The sequence below is a fragment of the Thermobia domestica genome, chromosome 13, assembly GCF_964235325.1.
Source record: "Thermobia domestica chromosome 13, izTheDome1.hap1.1, whole genome shotgun sequence".
Classification (NCBI taxonomy): Eukaryota; Metazoa; Arthropoda; class Insecta; order Zygentoma; family Lepismatidae; genus Thermobia; species Thermobia domestica.
The window spans coordinates 80,962,718-80,987,038 of NC_137466.1; the positions used below are offsets into that span (position 1 = coordinate 80,962,718).

The 24,321-nt window shown below is 34.9% G+C and overlaps 1 protein-coding gene across 1 annotated transcript in view; it reads right to left on the reverse strand.

Annotated features, from left to right (window-relative positions):
* The window catches only part of LOC145667652 (uncharacterized), a 388,129-nt gene that overhangs the window by 358,363 nt on the left and 5,445 nt on the right, over positions 1 to 24,321 (reverse strand). Inside the window, exon 2 of the mRNA XM_081735111.1 lies at positions 12,943 to 13,139. Coding sequence (XP_081591237.1) covers positions 12,943 to 13,139 — 197 coding nt within the window. The remainder of the gene's footprint in view (positions 1 to 12,942; positions 13,140 to 24,321) is intronic.

Here is a 24,321-nt window from a genome sequence, read left to right on the forward strand (position 1 = left end):
CAGCTCGTCCCTTTAAAATAGCAGAAACTAGATAAATCTGTTCCTGGATACTACGAAAATTCAATGATTTTAACAGGAAATACACTGGATTTGAATGTAAAATTATAACAAATAGCCTAATAATAGCTGAATAGAAGTAAAACTTCTAGAAATTGTGGCGAACACTACGTTGTTATTATGTTTAAAAGAAAGAAAAAAAAGCACACGCACACAAGTACAAAATTAGCAGCGAAAATCACACGAGATGCGTTCACTTCAGTCTCCGACAACGAACTGAAAGACAAAAGCAGAGAAGAAACATACAGGAAAACACACAAAATACGTGCTAGGCTTTCGAATTAGAAAATTAGCGTTTGTATTCCGAGGTAAAATTTGCTTGAAATTTGCCGTTTGTATTCCAAAATTGTTCAAGTTCTGAGACGTTTGGATTCCCATGCAGCGTTCGTACCTTCCTAGACAAAATTTGTTTGAAATTTCCGTTCGTATTCCAAGTTCTTCGAGTTCTGAGGCGTTAGGATTTCAAAGTAGCGTTTGTATTCCAAGGCATCGTTCGTATTCGTAAGCATTTTTTTTTTTTTTTTTTTTTTGAAACTTTTGTTCAGAATCCTAGTTGTTCAAGTTCTGAGGCGTTAGGATTCCAAAGCAGCGTTCGTAATCCTAGGCAAAATTTGTTTGAAATTTTCGTTTGTACTCCAATTCTTCGAGTTCTGAGGCGTTAGGATTCCAAAGTAGCGTTTGTATTCCAAGGCAGCGTTCGTATTCCTAGGCATTTTTTTAAAATTTCGTTCAAAATCCTAGTTGTTCAAGTTCTGAGGCGTTGGGATTCCAGAATAGAATTTGTATTCCAAAGCAGCGTTCGTATTCCAAGGCAAAATTTGTTCGAAATTTTCGTTCGTATTCTAAGTTGTTCAAGTTCATAGGCGTTCGTATTCCAAAGCAGCGTTCGTATTCCAAGGCAGCGTTCGTAATCCTAGGCAAAATTTGTTTGAAATTTTCGTTTGTATTCCAAGTTCTTTGAGTTCTGAGGCGTTAGGATTCCAAAGTAGCGTTTGTATTCCAAGGCAGTGTTCGTATTCGTAGTTTTTTATATTTTTTTATTTCGTTCATAATCCTAGTTGTTCAAGTTCTGAGGCGTTAGGATTCCAGAGCAGAATTCGTATTCCTAGGTAAAATTTGCTGAAAATTATTGTTCGTACTCCAAGTTGTTCGAGTTCTGAAGTGTTCGGATTCCAAGGTGCCACTGTATAGATATACCCAAAGTTTCTGCTAGTGGAAGGACAGCACACCACATGTAGGAAGGCAACGTGTTGTATAGTCAAAACTAACAACGACAGGAAACTAACTACCTGAACCTAATACAAGGAGAAACAGAGCAACGTGTGTTTATATTACCACTACTACTGTTAGTACAGTACTATTATTATTACTACTTTTAGAGCTTGCTACTTTCAAATTTCATTTGAGTCTTACCAACACCACGATCTCTGCCAACAAGTGAACATATGTATGGTAGCACATACAGCTACACTAAAATAAGCATTAGGTACGTTGTACGTACGAACGTAAAATAAAAGAAAGAAAAAAAACTAAGTATTTTCTTTCTAAAGTCCGTTAATGCTTTAACGTCTGGACGAAAACGACGAGACAAAGTTTTAATTGCCTCATTTAACTTCTCACGAGGCTGTGAAAAGTACCTCTTTCTCTCTCTCTCGTTCTCTGGTGTTTTTTCTTTCTTCTATTTTTCCTTCTTCATGTTCCGCTTGATTTCTTGTCTCTGAGAGGAAAGAGAGAGAGAGAGGCAATTCAAAGAAGATTCCTGCTTCCTATCTCAAAAATCTTTTTTTATCATGATTTTTGCCTTTTGTTCTGGAAGTTCTTTTAATTAATGGTCTTCTCTGCTTGTCTGTTAACTAGGAAGAGATTGTTTTCTCTCTGCCGTTTTTCTATTTATTTTGTAACTGTCAAAAAAGAGAGAGGTGGAGGGACAAGAAGAAGAAATATTGGGAAATAGTTTTCTCTCTCTTTCTCTTTCTCTCTCGTGAAATATTTTTTCTTGCATTGTTTGGCTTTTGATTCCTGGAATTTATTGGTGTTGTACCTTTAAGCTTTGTGGTATGAAACAAGTATATGAAGAGAAAACACGCAGTAGAAGTGAATAATTCATTTTTTTTTTTTTAACTAATGACTTTTTCTATTTGGTAGTAGCTATTAATCATAAATACAAGAAATATGCCTTATGGGTTAATAAGGACTAGGCAGGGTGCATATAAGGTTCCGATAAGGCCACCACATATGGAAGTTAAGTAAGGCATGCAGAGATTTTATTTAAATGTAGCATGGTCATGGTGACTCATGGGTGAGGGATATCGGGTTCGATCCTAAGCCAAATGCGCTTGTGGTGAACAACATTGTGTTTGTGAATTTTATTTGGGTTCTCCGATTCCGTCTACATTGTCATTCCACTAATTATTTTATAATCATTTAAATATCTAAAACTAATTAACTCTATGGCCTATGGAACCCGTAGGTTCAATGCCACGACCACAAAAGCTCTCCACTGACTTCTATCCTTAACCAACTGGATCTAGTTTCTATATACTTTGTATTTCTATTTCTGCGAGATCCATATCTTAATATTGTTCTCCTGTCTGCGCCTAGTTATTCCTAATGGTCATTTTCAGATTGGACTTTCAGTTCTGACAACATGACCTGCCCATCTGCACTGAAGAAAACAATGTATGTGGCATACGTAAAATCGTATGTTACATTTGTAAATCCTGTAGTTTTTGGACCTTATGTACAGCAAACGTATAACTGAAAACTCATGTTTTATAATACTTTCTGTATAAGTGTTCCATCTGTACGTACTTTCCGTGTGAAACAATATAGGCGGTCAGGATCTCACATACAAATGGATGTATATAACATATAGCTGACGAATGTAACATACATACAGATGGAACATTAATCACCTCTTACAGTTTATCGGTTAATGAACTATACCGATAAACTGTAAGAGGTGATTCCTTACGTCAAAATAAGAAAAAAAAATTCATAAGGACATATGGCAAAAAGTGCATAGTTTCAGAGCTAGGGTTGTCCAAAATCGCGAAAAAGCTAAATTTCAACAGGCCCTATTTCGAATTCTAGAAGCTATGGATGTTGTCCTTATCAGCGTAAAGGAAGCCACGCATACACAATCCAAGAATGCATATTTCATCAATTTTCTATAGGTGTACAGGATATTCCCTACAGGGTGTAATTCTCAGATATGTTCTCAATAGAATTTTCAGATATACCCTGATTTCAAGGAGGGTCCAAAGTAGGCAGGAGGTAAGCCTTGACAACAATGGACATCCAATGCTTCGGAGGGAAGTCGGAAGTGTTAGGAACCGACAGCTCCATGTTCTTTTGTGTTCGGAATAACGTGTGATGCGATGTATTTCATCATGGTATATTTCACGTTTTCTTCACTTATAAGCGTGGAAGAAAACATCCCCGCATGTGTTTTCCCAAGTACGAGAGACCATGCTGCTCACGATCCTTAACACTTCCGACATTGCGCCAAACGATTCCGTGTTCACTGCTATCAAGGTGTATTGTTTGCCTACTTTGAGCCAACCATAAACTCAGAGCATATCTCAAAATTCGGTTGATGGCATGTCTGGGAATATCATCTTGCAGGGAATACTCTGTACACCAATTGAACATTAGCCAAATATAGATTTTTGGATTGCGTATGCGTGACTTTCTTTATGCTGATAAGGACCGCCATCCACAGTCTCTCGAATCCGAAATAGGGCCTCTTGAAATTTGGCTTTTTTGCGATTTCGGACAGCCCTAGCTCTGAAACTATGCACTTTTCGCTATAGGTCTACATGAACTTTTTCTCTTATTTTGTTGTAAGGAATCACCTCTTACAGTTTGTCGGTATAGTTCATTAACACTCTGTATATGTACGTAATATAAGGAAGACTGTTAGATATCAGACATCCTGCAACGGTGTGATGTAACATCTAACGGCAGTGTCTATGTAGCATATGGATAACGTATGCTCCGTGCTGATTTCTGTAGTAAGCAAAAGGATTCCGTATATTTGTATATACAATATACAACTGCCCGGAGAAAGTATTTTTCTCAGTGTGAGCCTCCTAGACTTCATGACCCTAACAATGTTTGGTAAACCGTATAAATTATGTAGTTCCTCGTTATGAAGTTTCCGCCATTCGCCATTCCTGTTCCTCTTGGGTCCGAATATTCGTCTCACGATTTTGTTCTCAAATACTTTCAGTCGACTTTCTTCCCTCAAAGTAAGTGACCAACTTTCGCAACCATACAGAACAACAGGCATGATTTTCGTTCCGTAATCGTTTACTTTCGTTAATCATTCGAGCTCCTTAGACTAAAGACTGCAATCGTGGGACGTTTACTTAATATCTCATTTCATTTTGTTTTAATCTAACAGTCACTGTTTTTGATATCACATCGGTAAAAGCTTAAATTTTGCCGCTACAAACAAAGGGAAGAGAGCTTGCCTGAAGTACCAGTTCTCGCTCAACACATACAAGGATTAGCATATCATTAGATATCGTCAAGCTTTTTTGTCTTAGCTTAAAGACATAACCTTTATTTTATTTTACTGATGTGATTTCCCTCATGAGCTATTATTGATTAATCTAGTCATATAACATTTTGTTAAAAACGGATATGGACAAAGTAAGATAACAGTTTCGATTTTTCTTCATTAGCAATATCAAAAATTTAATATTTAATTTAAAAATGTAAAAGGATCTCCCTACAAGCAACAAGTGGAAGAAGAGGCTTCCAAAAACTAATGCAAAGAAACTAAATTCTCAATAAAAACCAAACTCAAACATATTAATCAGTAAGTGTGCTATAGGTATGGAGCTAAATCGAAGGCATCTTTCTGATACCTTATTTATACCTATATTGGCTAAACAGATTCAATTACGTTTCCGGTCTTATTGTAACATAAAATAAGTCACGATTCCACATTAAAATTGCAATGATCAATTTATTTATAAACAGTACAGTGCTATCCTTCCTATCAGGATATATCGGCTCGGACGTTCGTTCTCAGCTGTTTATTTTAAGCAGTGTAAACACGATGGCAGTTTAGTCTTATATTTAATGTGTTTCAAACAGTGGCAGATCCATCTCGGGGCCGGGGGCCTAGGCTCCTCACAAGGGAACATTCCGATTTGGTGAATTCAACTACTGAAAATGATTGCTAGCACTGGATTCAGTACCAAAAGAAACAGAAAAAAAGAGGAGTTTAATAGCATACTATACATTGTGAAAGACAAATGACGGCAAAGTGCGAAGATAGGACGTAAAAAATGTCAAGAAATGTCATATTAATTTTGAAACGAGTAGAGGGATTGAGGTCAAAATGTTGGATATGAGGAATGCATGTAGAGCTCCGCTGAATAGGAGTAATGTGAATCATGGGGGACATCAGAAAAGCCACCATGTTGGAATTAGCGCAAGAAAAATATACGGGAAAGGGGTCATGGCTCTCGTCGCACACCGTCTATTAAAATCAATAGTTACCAATACGGTTTGAGATTCTGTTTAATTGCAACTGTTATGGAAGTTTAGAATGATTGTGTGGTTGATACAAAAATGGAGACAACAGTGGCCACATTTGAAAAACGATAAAGATAGACAATCGGCTTCGTTACAGCTGTCTCCGGTATTGTAATTGAAGCAGTAATCGGGAAGTGTCATGAATGCGCCAGGTGTTGTTTGCAAAAATTCAGTTTTCTAAAAAGCATATATAACCATAGCTTCGAACCTTGGTGCTGTAAACTGGAAGAGAGCGACTGATTGCAAATTAATGAAGTTGTCCCGTTGTCATATTTTGAAGTCAGATGACAGAAAAACGGTGTATCTTACATATTTTACGAAATTCTTATATGGACGGAAGGAGAACACATACGACGGTTGTATGAGTGACGTACAACCATCAGGGATAAGGAGTTGGGTAAGTTCAACATTGCATGTATTCTGCACCAATTCTTCATCTTTATTGGTTCTCCATGAATCAATGAGAAACAGCAGTTTTATCTGCTCTATAGAAGGCCAGAAAACGTCAGCCATGAACTCTTTCAGGTTGTCCTTGACCATATTGGCACTTTTACCAACATGCGAACGAATATTGGGTGGATCGGGACGTTTGTTGGCTGGAAAGTGGCAACATTCACGTCACCTTTACAACAATAATGTTACGTTGCCATAGCGTTGAACACCTGCTGTTACAGAGATCTCAAACTGTATTGACCACTATTGATTTCAATAGATGGTGTTAGTCAAGAGTCGTACATCACATGACCCCTTTCCCGTATGTTCTTTTTGCGCTAATTTCAACATGGCAAGTTTTCAGATGTCCCCCATAGTTCACATTACGTCTATTCAGCGGAGCTCTACGTGCATTCCTTATATCCACTTCAATCCCTCTACTCGTTTCAAAATTAACGTGACATTTTTAGACATTTTTCTTCTATCTTCGCACTTTGCTGTCATTTATCCCCCACTCTGTATACGAGATAAAACCACTAAACTCCCCCTTTTTCTCTGTTTCTTTTGGTGCTGAATCCAGTGCTAGCAATCGTTTTCAGCAATTGAATTCATCAAATCGGAATGTTCCCTTATGATATGCCTATCATAGTCTGGATTCTGGCTGTCTCCCTTCGTTTTTATCTTCTAGATGTGCCACTGGTTTCAAAATACCTGTAAAACTGACTCCAGTAATGTACATTTGTTAAAAAGAAAGCTCTATTTTAAAATGTCATAGATATACATATTTGTTTATTTTACAAATTAAAATGAAATATTTCGGTTTTACGTTCTACCAGTGTAGGTTAAGGGAGATGGAGAATTAATAAAAGTGAATTGGTTATGAAATAATTTGGTGAAATGAGAATGTGGGATAAAACGGAAGAATTCTGAGAAAAAAAACCCACAAACATGACGTTGTGAACCACAAATTCACTTGCCTTGCGATAGAGTTAGGGATTCTTCGCACCAGAGGTGAGCCACAGTGTTCCGCTGTTTCGTTTTCCTTTATACAGTACAACCCCTCAAATTCGAACCCCGGAAATCCGAAAACCCGGCAAATCCGAACACATCCTCAGGAGAAAAAAAAATAACTACAACTGAAAAATGAGAAAAAAAATAGATTTAAGCACACAAATTTAGTTTTTTTTAAGATTTTAACATTTTTAGACTTAATGCTTATTCTAAATCATTATCTAATTATATTCTTACAAGAAGACAGTTATAGATATGCGACAATCATTTTGGACATGAGTGTACACCCGCCAGTCAAGGTCACTACCCTTTCGACCACTGGGCCACCCTGTCTAACCTCAGTCTAACCTCAGTGACGAATTAAGTACGTAATATTATTTCCCGGGTAATCCGAACCCCCCGAAATCCGAACAGGCTTCAGCCCCAATTAGTTCGGATTTGAGGGGTTGTACTGTAATATCATAACCATAGAAGCTGGTAGTTTCGGAAAAATTAGACATTTCAATCGGAATGATGCGCAGATTACAAAAAGGCTCGAGTCTGATACGAATATAATAAAGGATATCCCATAAAAGAACGCAACTTTTGAAATGCCTGCCATTTCTGTTCTAGTAAGTTGGCAGCACTGAACGTTTCACGATTTTCATCTGTTACGGGTAGGAGTGAAGCACTCACCACATTTGTAACAAGTTTTTACTATGATAACACGTGAAACGTTCGTCGTGAAGTGTTCCATTCTTACCCGTACAGAGAACAGATGACGATCACAAGCTATTTGGCCATTAACCACTAGGACAACGGATGAAAATCGTGTAACGTTCAGTGCTGCCAACTTATTACAACAGAAATGGCGGGCATTCCCAGGGCCGGATTTAGCATTTTGGCGCTCCTAGGTCCAATAATTTTTTCCGCCCCCTAGTCTGGTTAAAGTTACTTTCCTAAAAACCTTTATTAAAAAATTATATCAGGCCTATATCTTAATTGCTTAAACACCACTCCACGATCCAATTTTATCATTGCAAGTTTTTTGAGGAATTTACTTGGTTCTGGGCTTAACAAAATACCGTTAATATATTAACAAAAGATTGGTGAACTTTACCAACAATTATTTGTTCCAATGAACTTCAAAACCAGAATGCTTTATTAGCCTGATTTTTTTAAAATCAATTCAAAAAATATGTTAACTTGTGGCTATTTATTTTTATTTTTTTTCTCTCGGCCGTACACCCCCTGGGAGCTTGCGCCCATAGGCCCGGGCCTACCAGGCCTATTGGGAAATCCGGCCCTGGGCATTCCAAAAGTTTGCGTGTTTTGTGGGACATCTTTCCCTTGGCATATTTGCATTTCCTAAGGAGTTAATTTAATTTGCAACAAGTGGAGTAAAAGAAAGTTTCAGTTTTTAATAAATAGACAAAATTCTTGGGCTATGTTATTTTCCACTAAACCCACATACACACTCTCTTTCCCTCTCGCTTGTTTGTCTTCAGTCTGTAACTCTGGTACCAACACAAAATATTTATAGGTTAGTATATAGATGCGACATGCGTTAAAAAGAAGGGAGAGGGAGAAAAGAAATAAATACGTGTCCAGTTACACATCACTTGAAATTGATCTCACACTGCATTAGCTTCCATGTTCGGATGTGTGTAAACATATTTCACAAACACGCGGAATTTCATTTAAAATTGTATGAAACCATTTACTGTAGTAGTAGTAGTAGTACATAATACGCAGTGGTAGGTAAAATACATGTTCTGAAAAATATATAGGCTATTAGTAATTTCTCTCCATCTGATGTAGAGTAAGTAGTTTTATTTTCAAATTCAATTTAAAATAAAAGTTAAATACAGACAAAAATAGCACGACGTTTGAAACGGAGAATTATATAATAGTTGTTCTAATACATCCTCATAGATACATAAATATATTTATATTCAAGTCGAATATAACCGCATGAAAAGCACTTGAATAAACATACATTAAATTGAGCTTATTTAAAATAAAAGAAAATCAAGTAATAAAATACTTAACTTTTTTCACTTGTATTATTTCTACTCTTTCTACACCTTATGCACTTGTACAGTGTTATTTTTTGTCCGAAATTGTAACTGAACACATTATATTATTATAATTTATCTATCTATTCCTCTTTCTTTCGGGGGACGCGGTGGCTCAGTGGTAGAGCGTTCACCTCCGGTGCTTGGGGTCCCTGGTTCGATCCCAGCTCGCGCCGTGTGGACTTTGTGGTGGACAAACACCGTGCTCGTGGGTTTTTTCGGGGTTCTCCCGTTTCCTCCCACTTTCTTCATTCCACCATTTCACTCATTTCTCATTATCACCGTCTCCTTTAGCTTAACCGGCATAACCGTGCGACGTTAAACTTAATGATTTCATTTTTTCCTCCTATCTATATCTATATCTATATCTATCTATCTATCTATCTATCTATCTATATATATATATCAACAAACAAATGCAACACAGATGTATTTTTGCTAACACAGATGCAAAATGAAAATATCTTATATGTGATAGTTCCGAGCCTGTATTTCAATGTATTGCACTTGTATTTCTTCAGGATGTGGTATTTCTCGAAACACTCTCCTAGTTGCAGTCATGACATTCCGGAACTTGTCTTCCAGTAAAACACACTTCTCCTTCTTCTCCCTTCCTATTACTGAAGACAGCAAAGTCTTTTCTTTTACTTCTTTAGCAGCAGCGGTGTCCATCCCCTCCAAAGGCTTAGGCGCAACGTCCTTAAACTTACCATTCTTTCCCCCATTTTTACAATTCCACTCCTACAAAAATTATCACTCTCCAGCTTGAATGTAAGACTTTCAATAAAACATTATGTACCTCTTCAGATATTCTAATGAGCGAAATCTGTGTCCTAAAACCCACTTGTGGGCATCCTTGCTTAGCCATTCCCGATAGATTGCAGAAGCTTACAATATAAGAAATATCGCGCTCGGACATACGACCTACGCGAATGGAAAAGTTTGTGGGAGTCTCACCCGACATGCAGACGCAACTCAATACATTAAGTCTGTCGGGGTTGGCGCGACAGTCGAGTGGAAACGGTTAACGATTTTTTTCTTCGTCTTCTAGCATAGTTGCACTCCAGAAGCTTGGATAAAAATACGTGCTTTAGCTCGTATTTCCTTTGTTAGTTCTTACTGTTATGTTCTGGTTTGATTATATAAACAGCAATCCAAAATTCTCAACACTTAGACACTTCCTATGTTTTATTCTATCAATGTACTGTACTACATGAATACAATCTCCGGTTACTTTATGGATAAGTACATATACACAACTTTTAACTCAACGACTTTCCTGTATGCGGTCCGGACAACCTAGTCCTTTATTGTTGGTATCTGTTCCTTTTTGATACTACTTCCATCATTACCTTCCCATTCAATCATCAATCAATCAATACTTCTACTCTAGACAATTAATTATTTATGTTTATAATATCCGGCCATTTTGTGCTTGGGCCCGTAGATAAAACTTAATAACAGCTGCTAAAGAACTGGTATATATTTACTTGTGTCCCTTTCTAAAACTCGTATTTCTCTCTCTTCGTCTTTTTTTCGGTTCACTTTAACCTTCGAACTTTTCCAACCTGAACTTTTCATCTCCTAAAATTTCCAAAATTGTTGAGAGATTAATTTGAGATGTTCTATACATTTTCTAAAGAACTGTTACTCTTTCCTATTTTTCAGCATCCTCTCACCTTACATGTTGAAGCTTACCACTAAACCCTGTAGTTAGAGGTCAGTGGCGGCTTGTGAGTTAAGTCACATCACGAAAAAAGTTTTAAATAATTATCGCTACGAACTAAGGAAAGAAATCGTATCTAATGATCTTATTATTATATATAAGAATTAGAAGATTAGAAAATTAGGTAGGATTTGTTTCCTTAGCTTGTAGCGGTAAAATTTTATTTTTTGTCGATAAGACTTCCCCTCAAAAGCCACCACTGAGTAGAATAAAGAACAAAAATTGCACTTAGTGCATAACTCAATTCATAAATTTATCTTACATAATATAATTAGAAAGAACATAAAAAGAAAATGTGAAGTAACAACAAAGATAGGAGTAATAGTAAAATTTAAACATTCAGAAAGTACTGTGATCCGTTGTAAATTATTTTGAACAAAGAGTTGACAAAACGACATTTGTGGCGTGAGAGACCCGGCTTCGATTCCCGACAAGAGCTCATATGATTCCAATTCCACGTTAATCAGTAAGTTCATGTCTCATATAGCCTCACAGCTGAACGACACGTTAAATTAATCCCAAATCAAATCGAAAACGACATATGTCATATAGTACAGTATATTGTATTATCAAGAATAGAAAAAAAGGACATTATGAAACAGTTACGAAAAGACTAGAAACATTCAAAATGTGAATATATGGATGGATGAAGAATAAAAGAAAAATAAATGAAAAAAATGTTTGCAAACATGGAGAGAAGAACAAAATTAGAGTTAATGGGAAAAAGAGAGAGAGGAAAATAGAGACGCAAGACTTTAAGAAAGAAAGTTGTATCGTAAGAAATGTGATAGGAGGTAGTGCGGGAATAGAGGAAGAAGAGGAAGATGGTGACTAAACTGATGGGGTGTATTATGAAAAGCAATTCTTATGTTACAACAAAAACATTAGAAGAAGACCAAAGTAAATATATTAATGTAAGTTTTCCGATTTGAACTAACTGGCCTGGGAGAGGTGCGGGATACTTAACATATGATGATTACGTTTCCTCTGAGGCGTTTTGATATTGATGAATACAGTCTTTATAATGAACGCGTATCGACACGTGCAAACAATAGGATTATAATTTGATTATATTCAGAATTAGGAAAATTCGAGAGTACTTGGAAGGAGCATAAAAAGAGTTGGATCACATTTTAAAGAAAATTTCAGAATATCTACAAGGAATGGGACAAGAACTAAGTTATATTCAGTATTACAGAAAACGAGAATATTAGAGAACTTCGAAAATATTCGCAAAGAATGGACCAAGAGTAGGATTGCAGAGGATATTTGCGGTCATAATTAAGAAAATTTGAAAATACCTGAAAGGAGAAGTGCAACAGTTAATTTACATGCAGAATTAAAATAATTTGAGAATATTTACAAGAAAAGAAGCTAGAGTTCGATTAGGTGCATTCAGAATTAGGAAAATTTGATGAGACTGCAAATCAAAGTGTAAACTGTCGCATTTATAATAGACAACACCAAAAGGGGTGAAGCCAAATCGCTTAACGAGACCGTTTAGCGGGAGACAATTATAGCAAGTAACGAAGTAATAAAATGAAAATTGATTTTAAAAATGAAGCAAATTATGCATAAAGTTAGGAATGCTCATATTTTAACTACAAATTTGTTTAATTATTTCTATTTGGAACATTCTAATTTCAAAGATCAGAAAAAATTATATATAATTATGTGTGTAGGGAAGAAAAAATAACTGTAACTTACAAGTTTAATATATTACAAAGTAAATACTTTTAAAATATTATGGAACTCTGAAATACCGTTCTATATGAAAGAACACGAAAGGAGGAGTAAATAATTATTCTTCTCGTCTAGAATAATTAACATACTTTCAGGTGTGATGAGGTAACAGACGAAAAAAAAAAAAAAAGAATAATAAGGGTACTCAGGAATGAAATAATTTTCCCTTCGTTTCTCCCGTAATTAAACAGAAACCCATCTTGGCGCTGGTGTGCTACTGTTGGAGAAAACGTCTCCAGTTTTTAAGTACCACGAATTACCCGTGGAATGAGGTCGTTTATGCCCCCCTTATATTATAAAACCGTGGGCGGGAGAGAGAGACCAGCAAGATTGTGGAAGACAAAAGAACGAAGGTTTTCTTACCTTATTATGAAGCCGGAGGGTGGTGAGTATAGAGAATTCTGGCGGAAAATGATTTGGGAACAACGCACTTGATGGCACCCACACGTAGGACTTTGGACGAAGTCTCCAGGCGGTCTTACGCTCAGGCACACGTTCCCATAGCTGTCGAGATGGGTGGAAATATTTCTTGTCCTCCAGCGAAAGAGGGTCAACTGCACCTGAAGCAGAAAAGAAAATGTAGATAACATAAAGCAGAAACTGCTGGTTTAAGGACGAAGAACGTTGTAAAGCTGTACTAAATTTTGGTTAGAATACAGTTAACAAAGTTCTTAATAGTATAACGTATAGTCTTCTAGGTTACGCTATCATATTTGACTATTTAACAACTCACATGTGTTCCTACAACTATTCAAAGATTGTCACATTAATGTATCTGTAAAACGAATTTAGCACTTAATTTAACGTGGTTAAGAAGAAATATTAGCAAACGTTTCTCCCCTTCATTAAATGAATATCATATTAGACGATTTTATAGCGAAACTGGTATAAAATAACTCTTAATTTTGATATAATTTTCCAAAAGAAAAGAACCAACGATCATGTCACTTATAAAAACTGCCCACACTTGGATACATTTCTAATTACACATTTTTGTAATAATTTAAGGATGCTGAGTCCAATGGAAATATTTTTAAACATACGCGTTCATGGAATCACACACACACACAAAAAAAAGATGAGCTCAAAGTTGGGATTTGGAGATACAGTTTATGCTAATAGTAAATCTCACCGTAAAAGTTGTTCTCACTAAAGTTGCAAAGTTCATATTTCGATTTTCAAATTTCAATAGAATCTGAAGTAGTTTCGGATCTGTTGTTTTTCTGACCAAAAACTTGGCTCTATTTTTTTTACATTTATGTTTTTGGTGAGATTTGTTCTTCGGAAAGCAGACAGAAAAACTAGGAAGAATCATGATTTAGAAGTTGGGCAAACTGGAAAAAATAGGAATATCTTGTGTTTTTATTCCAATAATGATTACAGAAAGATCGTTCAAAGAACGTAGATGGCAAATAGATCCAGTATCTTGTAATGTTCCTAACTCTTTACAGTAGCACATATGAATGTATAGACGGAAATACTTATTAGTCGAGTTGAATATTGACTTGTGATGTGAATAGATTAAGTACATTTGAAGATTAGGATTTAGGATTTAGATTTCTGGGCTTTCGGTATCTATGGCAATGTTATAGCCCCTCACGTATGAGGGATGACTCCCTCGGCAATCACACTATCCGAGGAAAGAGAAGGAACAGAGGATTGGGGAAGGAACTAAATGCTCTGGGGTATGTACCATCCTGATATTTGCCTGGTGTGAATGAGGAAAACCCAGGAAAACCTCACTAAGGATGGCTAGCCTGAAAAAGCTTTTACACTTTTTTTTGAACCGAGTGTCTCCACCGGAAATCGAACTCCAGTCGAAGAAAGGAGGTATAGTAACTCAGTGGTAGATCACTAACTTCTGGTGCGAAGGGTTCCTGGCTCGATTCCAGGACCTGTCAATTTATAGCGGATAATGTCCGTGGGTTTTCACAAGATTCTCCTGTTTACTCACACATTCTCATTCCACTAATTACTTCATAATCTTTCCTTTTCATTACTCATCTGTCTTTTTTTTTAGCCTAAAGGGCATAATCGTGGAACGTTAGTTAAAACTATAAGTTTCATTTCAATAATAATACTAAAAAATATATTATTATCACTTTATGCAAAACACTGTGTGAGAAATGATTCTTCATCACACATTTCCATAACTATGAATACTTTTAATGGATTATTGACGTCCGCGCATATACTTTTATGGTACCGTAATCCTGAACTATAATTATTGAGGATAATGGAGAGGAAGATTGATTTAACAGCTACGTCGAAAACTGTTGGCTGTTGTAAACTTTGGAAGGAATAACGTGTTATCCATGCAAATGCTGATCCAGCGAAACTAGCTTGTGTTTATGTGTGCTATCAAATAACTGCATGTCCAGAGCGTGTGTGGTATTATAAGCTTTAGCCATTGGGGGAGAGAATTTCGCACAGAATATTAATACAAGTTTGCTGCTGTTTATGCTGCTATAGGCTGTGTTGCAAGGTAATTTCATTTAATTAGAAGGAATATTTACTGTTGTCACTTAAGCAAACTGTTGAACACTTAGGAACTCATATGGCACTTAAAGTGATAAAAATCAAGCGTATTATCTGTTACAAAAAAAATGCATGTTTTTTTTCCCGCAGGATAGTATCTTTTGCCCCTTGAAGCAATGGAAGATACGGGAAAATCAATGCACTTAATCATGATCAAACTTAATAAAACTTTTAAAGCTGTGGATCTTGGTAAAATAACAAACTATATTACGTTTGCGAATGTAGTTTACACAATGCATAATACGAACAGTGTAACAGGGAGAATAGACAGAAAAACTGTTACATGCTAAATTTCACACATTAGAAATATGAAGATCACTTGAATATTTAAAGTTTATCGCACGTGAATTTTTGGAGCAGTGAGTAACGTTATTACCTACTACAACGACTCATCAAGGGTAGTCGTCAACCTGGTTCGATCGATGATATATGAATCTCGAGTGGTAGTAATCATTTGCATGTAAAAATATCTTTAATAATTATATATACTATTATTCTCACCTTTTCTATAAGAATTATAAAGTCGATGAACGGTACTAAATGGTTTATTAGTTGATACACTTTATAATATATTTTCATTCAAACTGTCATGCACACAGACATGATGATTAGGTATCCATAAACAATTACATAGCAACCATTTACATAATAATATCCCATAATATATATTTTTTACATATATTAAAAACATTCTTCTTTTGTTATTTTTACACTAACATTATATTAGGTATAGTGCTTGTGTATGAGCACTTTCTACCTAAGGTGCAGGTAATTATTAAACTATCCAAAGTATTTCGTTATATAAAATGTCGCCCGACAATTGGACTGAATATAAAAGTCATAAGCGAGCTTGGCTTTTATCTTCAAGAACCACTGGTCCGTTTACAATAATGATATTCCATTGATTACATCCGTTACATTTTGATCAACCCTCGTATATATAATATTATTTATTTTCATTCGTATAAATACATTCACAATAAATCTTTTATTCCATTATCATTTATCTTTTATTACATTAATATTTATCCTTTATTATTAAAAACGTCGACGCTTATTAATATAATTAACGAGGGTGAAACACAAATTACCATGATTAATAGTTTCAATCATTATTAAAACGGTGATGTTACAAATAATGTTTGATCTTTCAGGGCACATTGAATAACAAATAAGTTAGATGGTGTATTTTAATGTATACATCGTAGCACTAAGATGTCATAATAAAGAAGAATCTTGTTCGAATAACATATAGGATAGCTCATAAAAACAGTCGTCGAATAATGAGCTTAATAAAAATGGACCTTATTCTTAACATAATCTTTGACAATTAAGTTTTCAACACAAATCAATCTAATATAAATAACCTTTGCTTTTAATCAATTATGAATCGAATTATAATTCCTCATATTGCCTGTATAGCGAAGTTATAAGAATTGTTTTCATTATTGATATTAACATATAAACTTAAAAATAAAAGTTTACAAGAATCTATAACTGATATGGGTTTAACCTAATTTCATTAACGGTAATCAGGTTACATTCATACTTGCATATGATTCTAATAAAGTACATTGTACTGCACAATCATGATTAGGTTCCACAATATGTTGTACATGTATTTCATCGTGATTCTGATTTTGATACGAAGTGCCATCTCTTGACCTCCAATTACGTCTATCCATGTAGCTTGTTGTATTCCTGTAATTTCGCCCTATATTCCGATTGTTTTTATGTCTACTTCTGTTGGGTGATCTGACATCAGGATTACCACGATTAATCAGGTTAAGCTGATTCCCTACATAACTTTGCCTATTTTGCTCGTTTTGATTGCTAGAATTTACTCGGCTTAGGTTGTGTTCCGTATCGTTCACACTTCTGATATTTAGATTCCGCACAGGTACAAAATGATCTGAATTATTCTTATTTTTACCCACTCCTACTTGTTGATTCAAAGCATGGTATTGAGTTTCATAGCATTGGACAAGCATTAATAAATGGTTGAAACTCATACACTGTGTAGAAAACAAGATCTGTTGTAACTTAAATGGGAGCAAATTTCGAATCGATGCTATTATTCTAGATTCCGATTGCAAGGGATTAACGACTTTTAATTCGTTATATGTATTTACAACAAACTCTACAACAGATTTGTGCAAACGAGGATTGAAATGTTGATTTCTAATGGTGGCATCTCGATTTGCAAGCAAAAAGTAATTTTCATAATTTGCGATCAGTGCCACTTTGAATTCCTCGTATGTATTGATGTGATCACGTACTGCTTTAAACCATAAAGAACATGGTGGGAGTAATAAATGAGGGATTAGTTTCATATATTGTGATCTATCTATACACATTATATTGCATTCGTCCTGAAATTTTTCCAGGAAAGAAGTAGCGTTCTCATTACATTTACCACTGAATTTACTCATAGCCCGTATTTCACTCATCTTAACACTTAACTTTACCTTTCTTTTATCATTCCGTGTACTTATTGGGTGACAATTCCTATCCATGACGTGATGTGTCGTTGCACCATCCATTTTTCGCCCATCTGTACTCTTCGGATGAATTTCTTCCAAGATAATATCCTCATCAGACACAGGTGAAGGCGAAGTCATCTCTGGTGAGTGGGGAAACTCCAAGCGATCACTACCCATATTATTGTGGTAGGTGTTGTCCTTAACCTGTAGCGTCCTAATTTCTTCCTGTAGAGTAGCTATCAATTGCGTATTTGCACGTATGTTGTTAGAATTATTGATGACCTGAATCTTTTGCTGTTGAACAGAAGATTCTATTACTTCTAAATCCTTTTTTACACCATTGATTTCTTGGATTTGGTGGTCGTGCTTATCCTGACAATCCTCGGATATTCTTTTTAACTTTTCCTCGAACTGCGAAGTGATGTCATTCATCGCCTGGACAATTGACTGTTTCGTTTCATCTGACTTCTGTTCCATTCGTCTACTTAATTCCTCATATTGCTTGTTAGATTCTTCGGACTTATGCTCTATCGTCTGCTTTAACTCCTCGTATTGCTTGTTAGATTCTTCGGACTTCTGTTCTATCGTCTGCTTTAACTCGGTAGACATCTGAATCAATTGTCGCTGTAAGGCTAGCAAGATTCGGTCTTCTGATGTCATTCCTGGTGCTACACTATGTTCACCGTTGTCACTATTATTGGATTCATTCTCCATTGCTTCACCGTTCATTTTTCTTATAATTATCCTACCACTCCTAAGTCTTGTGAAATTTGTATTCATTAACCTTATTACAAAAGTAAATTCACCCTTACTTTGCTTCGGGATATGAAATTACAGCAAATCCCGGGTGAGGTAAACCAAAATTTTTACAACGACTCATCAAGGGTAGTCGTCAACCTGGTTCGATCGATGATATATGAATCTCGAGTGGTAGTAATCATTTGCATGTAAAAATATCTTTAATAATTATATATACTATTATTCTCACCTTTTCTATAAGAATTATAAAGTCGATGAACGGTACTAAATGGTTTATTAGTTGATACACTTTATAATATATTTTCATTCAAACTGTCATGCACACAGACATGATGATTAGGTATCCATAAACAATTACATAGCAACCATTTACATAATAATATCCCATAATATATATTTTTTACATATATTAAAAACATTCTTCTTTTGTTATTTTTACACTAACATTATATTAGGTATAGTGCTTGTGTATGAGCACTTTCTACCTAAGGTGCAGGTAATTATTAAACTATCCAAAGTATTTCGTTATACTACCAGTCAACTGATTCATGTTCCAATCTTCATCTAGTATACTATTTTTCTTTTTTTTCGAAGGAACAGCTATTTAATATAATATTATAGTTTTAGAACTGATTTTATCTTGTTAGATTTTCTTGTTTTTCTAAAATAATATAATCTAAATATTTTCTAAAAAGTACTAAATATATTTAAACATTCATTTCAAACTGTTCAACCATTTTCTCATGATTATAAAACAGACAATTTGAATGTCACTTTTATATATTGTACAAGTATTTGGAACTTTCAATCTCTTCCCCTTAAAAGCAAATTATTTGAATGCAATTGAGAAAGTGCTCACGTCTTTTTTTTTTTTTAAAAAAAAAAAAAACATACCTAGTTTTACTTTTCTTACATAAGGGGCCCAAGAGATGCTCTATTTTCGGCATAAATTCTAAACATCTCTTCCTCTTATGATATACCGGTACATGTTAATGAACGTAGTAACATGATGAAAGCCTGACTGAACCCAAGTCCTAAATTCACTATGTTAAAAAAAATTCATTTCAAGCGATTCATCCGTTTTGCTGTGATGACAAGACATACAATCTGGATATCATCATTCTTAAATATTGAGCAAAAGTTACAGAAATTGCCGCTATCACTCCCTTAAAAGCGCAATTTCTAAAACATTTGGACACTTGCTCACTTGTTTCCAATGAGGATTTTATATACTAAGTTTCATCTCTTTAACATGAAATACTCATTTTTAGCACATACTTTAAACCCTTTCTCTTCCATTAAGATACTAATTTTAATAAAAATGACATGAAAACAACCCATTTCGAGGTAGGTAATAACTATGTTAAAAATGCATTTCAAACTATTCAGCCATTTTTTGTTATGAAGACAACGTCCTTTTCATTTGTATCATATATATATATTGCTTAATAGTATCGGTGCTGTCCTGTATGCGTAAGTTATTTATTAATATAAAAAATGAGTTATGTTTGATGTAGTGAACATTCATAACAACATTTTTCATGTTAATTACCAACGGCTGTGATTTTTGTCAGTAAGATTTATTTTACGCTGAACATAATGTTACACTAATGGCAAATTAAGCATGAATTCTGAAACATTGTTCAGTTTCATTTCTAAAGAGATTTTCCTTCCTCTACAGCCATTATTTGTCAATAGCTTACGAAACTCTGACACCAACCTTTTTTGCATGATAATCTTTTCTCATATCTCATATCTTCTAAACAAGTTTTCTTTTATCTTTTATTTTTATCTTTTTCTAAACTTTCTCAAATTTAATTGAACATTTCCTCAGCATCTTTTCAATACTGAAAATTGTTCATGTAATAATTCATATTAGCATCTAACTTGAAAAGATCTTCTGACAAAAAGAGAAAATTAAACTGAGTAAACACAATATCATGTTTAGATTGCTTAACTTGCAAAAATCTCTTTGCTATTGATATCGTACACCCTTATTTTACAACGATATTGTATATCTATGCGATAAATTACTTCAATTTTCTTGTAGTGTTTTTGGGCAACGGCGCTAAAAAGTGCACAATTATTTTGATAAGAAGAAGAAAATAATATAATATGTTGTTGATTTTATATTGATAATCAGATAATGTGAGTTGTTAAAAAGAAGATAGCTATTTTGTTTGGTTGCTATGACAACAGAGTAATAATTTTCAAGAAGGTTTTGAAAATGAAAAGGTAATGTTGTTACAAGGTGTCGTATCTGATTCTTGTATTATTAAACGTGTTGACTTATATTACAATTCGGACTGTGGGCTGAATGTAACGTGTAAAATATAACATAAATAAGAAGTTAATCGTTACAATTTCTTTGTAAATTATTTGCTACTAGCCCTAGTGCAACTTGGATAACTTTGGTCATGACTTTTATTCACGTCACACGAGACGGTGATTACTTTTCAGACTCGTTCTCACTCGGGTAAATTCGGTGTTCCAAACAAACCGCGCCATCCGGACAAACCTGATGGCCCGGAAGTAACCGAATTGTCAGCTCTAGACATCACTTTATAGGATTAATGATTTCCAATTTTCGAACTCGAATATTCACATCTTTTATTCTTGATGTGACATTTCTTAATCTACCAATTCTTGACCATTTCAAATATAATTTTACGTTTATTCGTCTTCTTATCGTGAAAAGTGATGCAGCAGTTTTGAACATACTACGCAAAAACATTTAATGAAACACTGTTTGGACTCAGCGGTATCGCTTATATTATACATGACAACTTTTACTGGCTCACATAATTAAATTTTGACAATCCCTTATACGAAAATTATATAACTTATCTTTTCTTTAATTCTCACGCGTTTATACTCTTATAGACCTTATAACTATCTTTCAGTGCACCCGTAAAATTTTCCATGTGTATGATGATGTTTTGTCGTCTCCAAGTCTGTTTGATTCATACAGGATCATAGGTCTGACTGCTTCTAGGTCAAGAAATTTGTAACCAGTTTCATCAGTGCTTCCCAATACCAAGTATAATAGAACGTTTGTTCTAACCCCAACGGGAAAGAACTGACTGTGGTCAGATACTTTTTTCTAAAAACAGAGCTCAATTCTAGGCAGAAGCTCATGTGGTTCCAATCCCACGTTAAGCTGTAGGTCCACGTTTCATATAGCCTTACTGCTGAACAGGACGTTGTCACATCTGTTCTAACTACAGAACTAATAGCAGATATTCTAGAAGGGGCTTTGCAGCATATTTTCTTCATACATAGTAACAAAATTTTATTCGTATTGAAACAGAGTAAACATTTCAGCATAACAACAAACATTCTGTAAAACCTTTAGAAATATTTGAAAACCTGTTTAAATAAAGTTTGATGTAGGAGTTTCAACCAAAAATAAGTTCTAACAAGCAAAGTAAGCTAGTTTAGGCATTATTAAAGTTGATCAGTTGCTAATGAAATGTTGACGTTACTTGTTCTTTCTGAAACAATATGCAAAGGAAAAATATGTTTTGATCTAAAATCCGACATGTGGTAACAATGTAATTCGTTATGTTGATTTATAAACAAATGGAAAAACAGGAGTTGGTTCAGGTACTCGTTCCCTAGATTTACCCCTACTTTAGTCAGTTTGCAACGCCAATTTTATAGTCACGGGATGTTAAACTTGTGGAGTGTTCTTAAAGGCTTAAAGTTCTTAACATATTTCAGATTCTGTCGAGAATCAAATTTAATATGTATATTTCAAGGTGAAGTGTCCCGTATCTATTCAAAAAACTTGTGCTTCAGCATATAAGCAAAAAATATTTCTGCCAACTTCCGATATCTTGCACCTCACTGTGGTTTATTTTAGTATAAACCATTGCTTAAATTATAACAAAATTGTTCATAGTGTTTGTCACATTATCTTCTATATTTTCAAGTATAAAAGTATTCATTTTTTCCCTTTCTTTATGTAAAAAAAAAAAATGTAATTGCATAGTGACATTTTAAACGATGTTCTATATTTTGTTTAGAACCAAAGATTAGTATTTTATTTCTAAAGAAAAAGTAATTTTAGTTATAATATTTTTCCAGAAATAAAGATAATGAAAGCCGAATGTGCTGACCATATACAAAATAACTTAAATCCAAATATATCCCAAACAACGTCAGTTTACGCACGTGTTTTTCAATTTCACTACTTCTACCACATCCAATTTGGTGACTCCTCTTCTTTCTATGCAAAGTCCGTTTGCGCAGTTCGTGCTGCTCCATCATCTTCGCGTGGTGGACAAACACCGTGTGCGTGGGTTTTCTCGGGGTTCTCCCGTTTCCTCCCACTTTCTTCATTCCACCATTTCATTCATCACTCATCATCACCGTCTTCTTTAGCCTAACCGGCATAACCGTGGGACGTAAAACTTAAGATTTCATTTTTTCCATCATCTTCGCGCCATTGTTTTCATCGAGTGTGACTTTTGTTTATTATTTTGCAGTCTTTTGACCCGACGTCAATACCTGTATTTGTTCGGCAGTTATTGCAATTAGAAGAAGGTATGAAGTAGTTTTTCACAAGGCTCCTGCTGGAAAACGCTGCCGATTTTGACCTATATTTATTTGGACTTCTTTTCCTTGTTTTGTTGTAGAATCATGCCCCGAAGTTTTTCAGTTGAGTTAACTTAAATCCTGTATATATAGTTTTTACATACTGCGGGAAATTATTTTCTTTCTACATTAACTATATAAGGAAATTTCCAATTGAGAGTTGATCTCTCCCTTTTACTCCCATATTCTTGACTGATGCCAAACTATTTCAATTAAAGTCAGACAAAGGATTACCACTCATACCAATGGTTAAAAAAACGTTCACACTTGGGTATATTTCTAACTGCTCTTTTTATACTAATTTGAGGACGCCGAATCCAATTGAATTATTTTAAACCATAATCGTCTATGATGTCACGACAAAAATGACCTCAAATTTAGAATATAAATAAATATCAAATTGTATAAAAAATATTGAGCTTTTGGGGGTCAAAATTGAGAATACATTTATTGTGATTGGAAAAATTAAACTATGAAATCACACATGCATAATTCTGTTCATTTTTACGGCTATACCATGAGTCCGTCACTATAGAGCTTTTATGATTGCTGGTCAAACAACTGTGACACGTGGTTTTTCCAGGCTTCATTTGAAACTTACCTAACATCGTCTAGGGAATGCCGTAGAGATCGAAACAAATAACAGTCTGACGATGCCAACTTCAGGCTATACAGTGGATGCATTGCAGGCCAAGTTCCCTTTGATTTTTGACGGGTCGTTAACGATATATGCGCTCTGGCGTTCCCTTTCTCTTCACCAGTTAAGGCCATTTCTTCTAATTGGTAGGTACAATCATGTTCAAAATTATTGTCGCACGTTTATAAATACGTAGGAATATAATTGACAACGAATTCGCCCGGTATTTCCTATAATGTTAGTATGTGTATAATTGGCAAATACATGTATGTGGTAAATTTCATGTCAAGAGAGCAATAAATGAGAACAATAAAACGAAAATAAAACTTTTTTATCCATTTAGCAACATTGTGTTTTACTCATTCTACTTTTTGTATTTATAATTCTTTTCCTATGAAATTCACCACAAATACACATTTACCGATTATACACATAGTATCAGTATTAAAAGTACCCTGCAAAATAATTATCAAATTATATTCTTACAAGAAGACAGTTATAGATATGCGATAATCATTTTGGACATGAGTGTACAATAGCGCTAATTGTCGACAGTATGTACAGTTCCGAGTCTATTGTTCTTCCCGGTGGCAGCAGCTCGAACTACCCAAGTAACTTCCAATCCCATCAGACGCACGCCATTACCTTCCTGGGCGTGAATGTGGGCTTTGTCAAGACTGTAGAGCCTTTTCTCTCTTGGACCACGATCTTTTTTTTTTTTTTTTT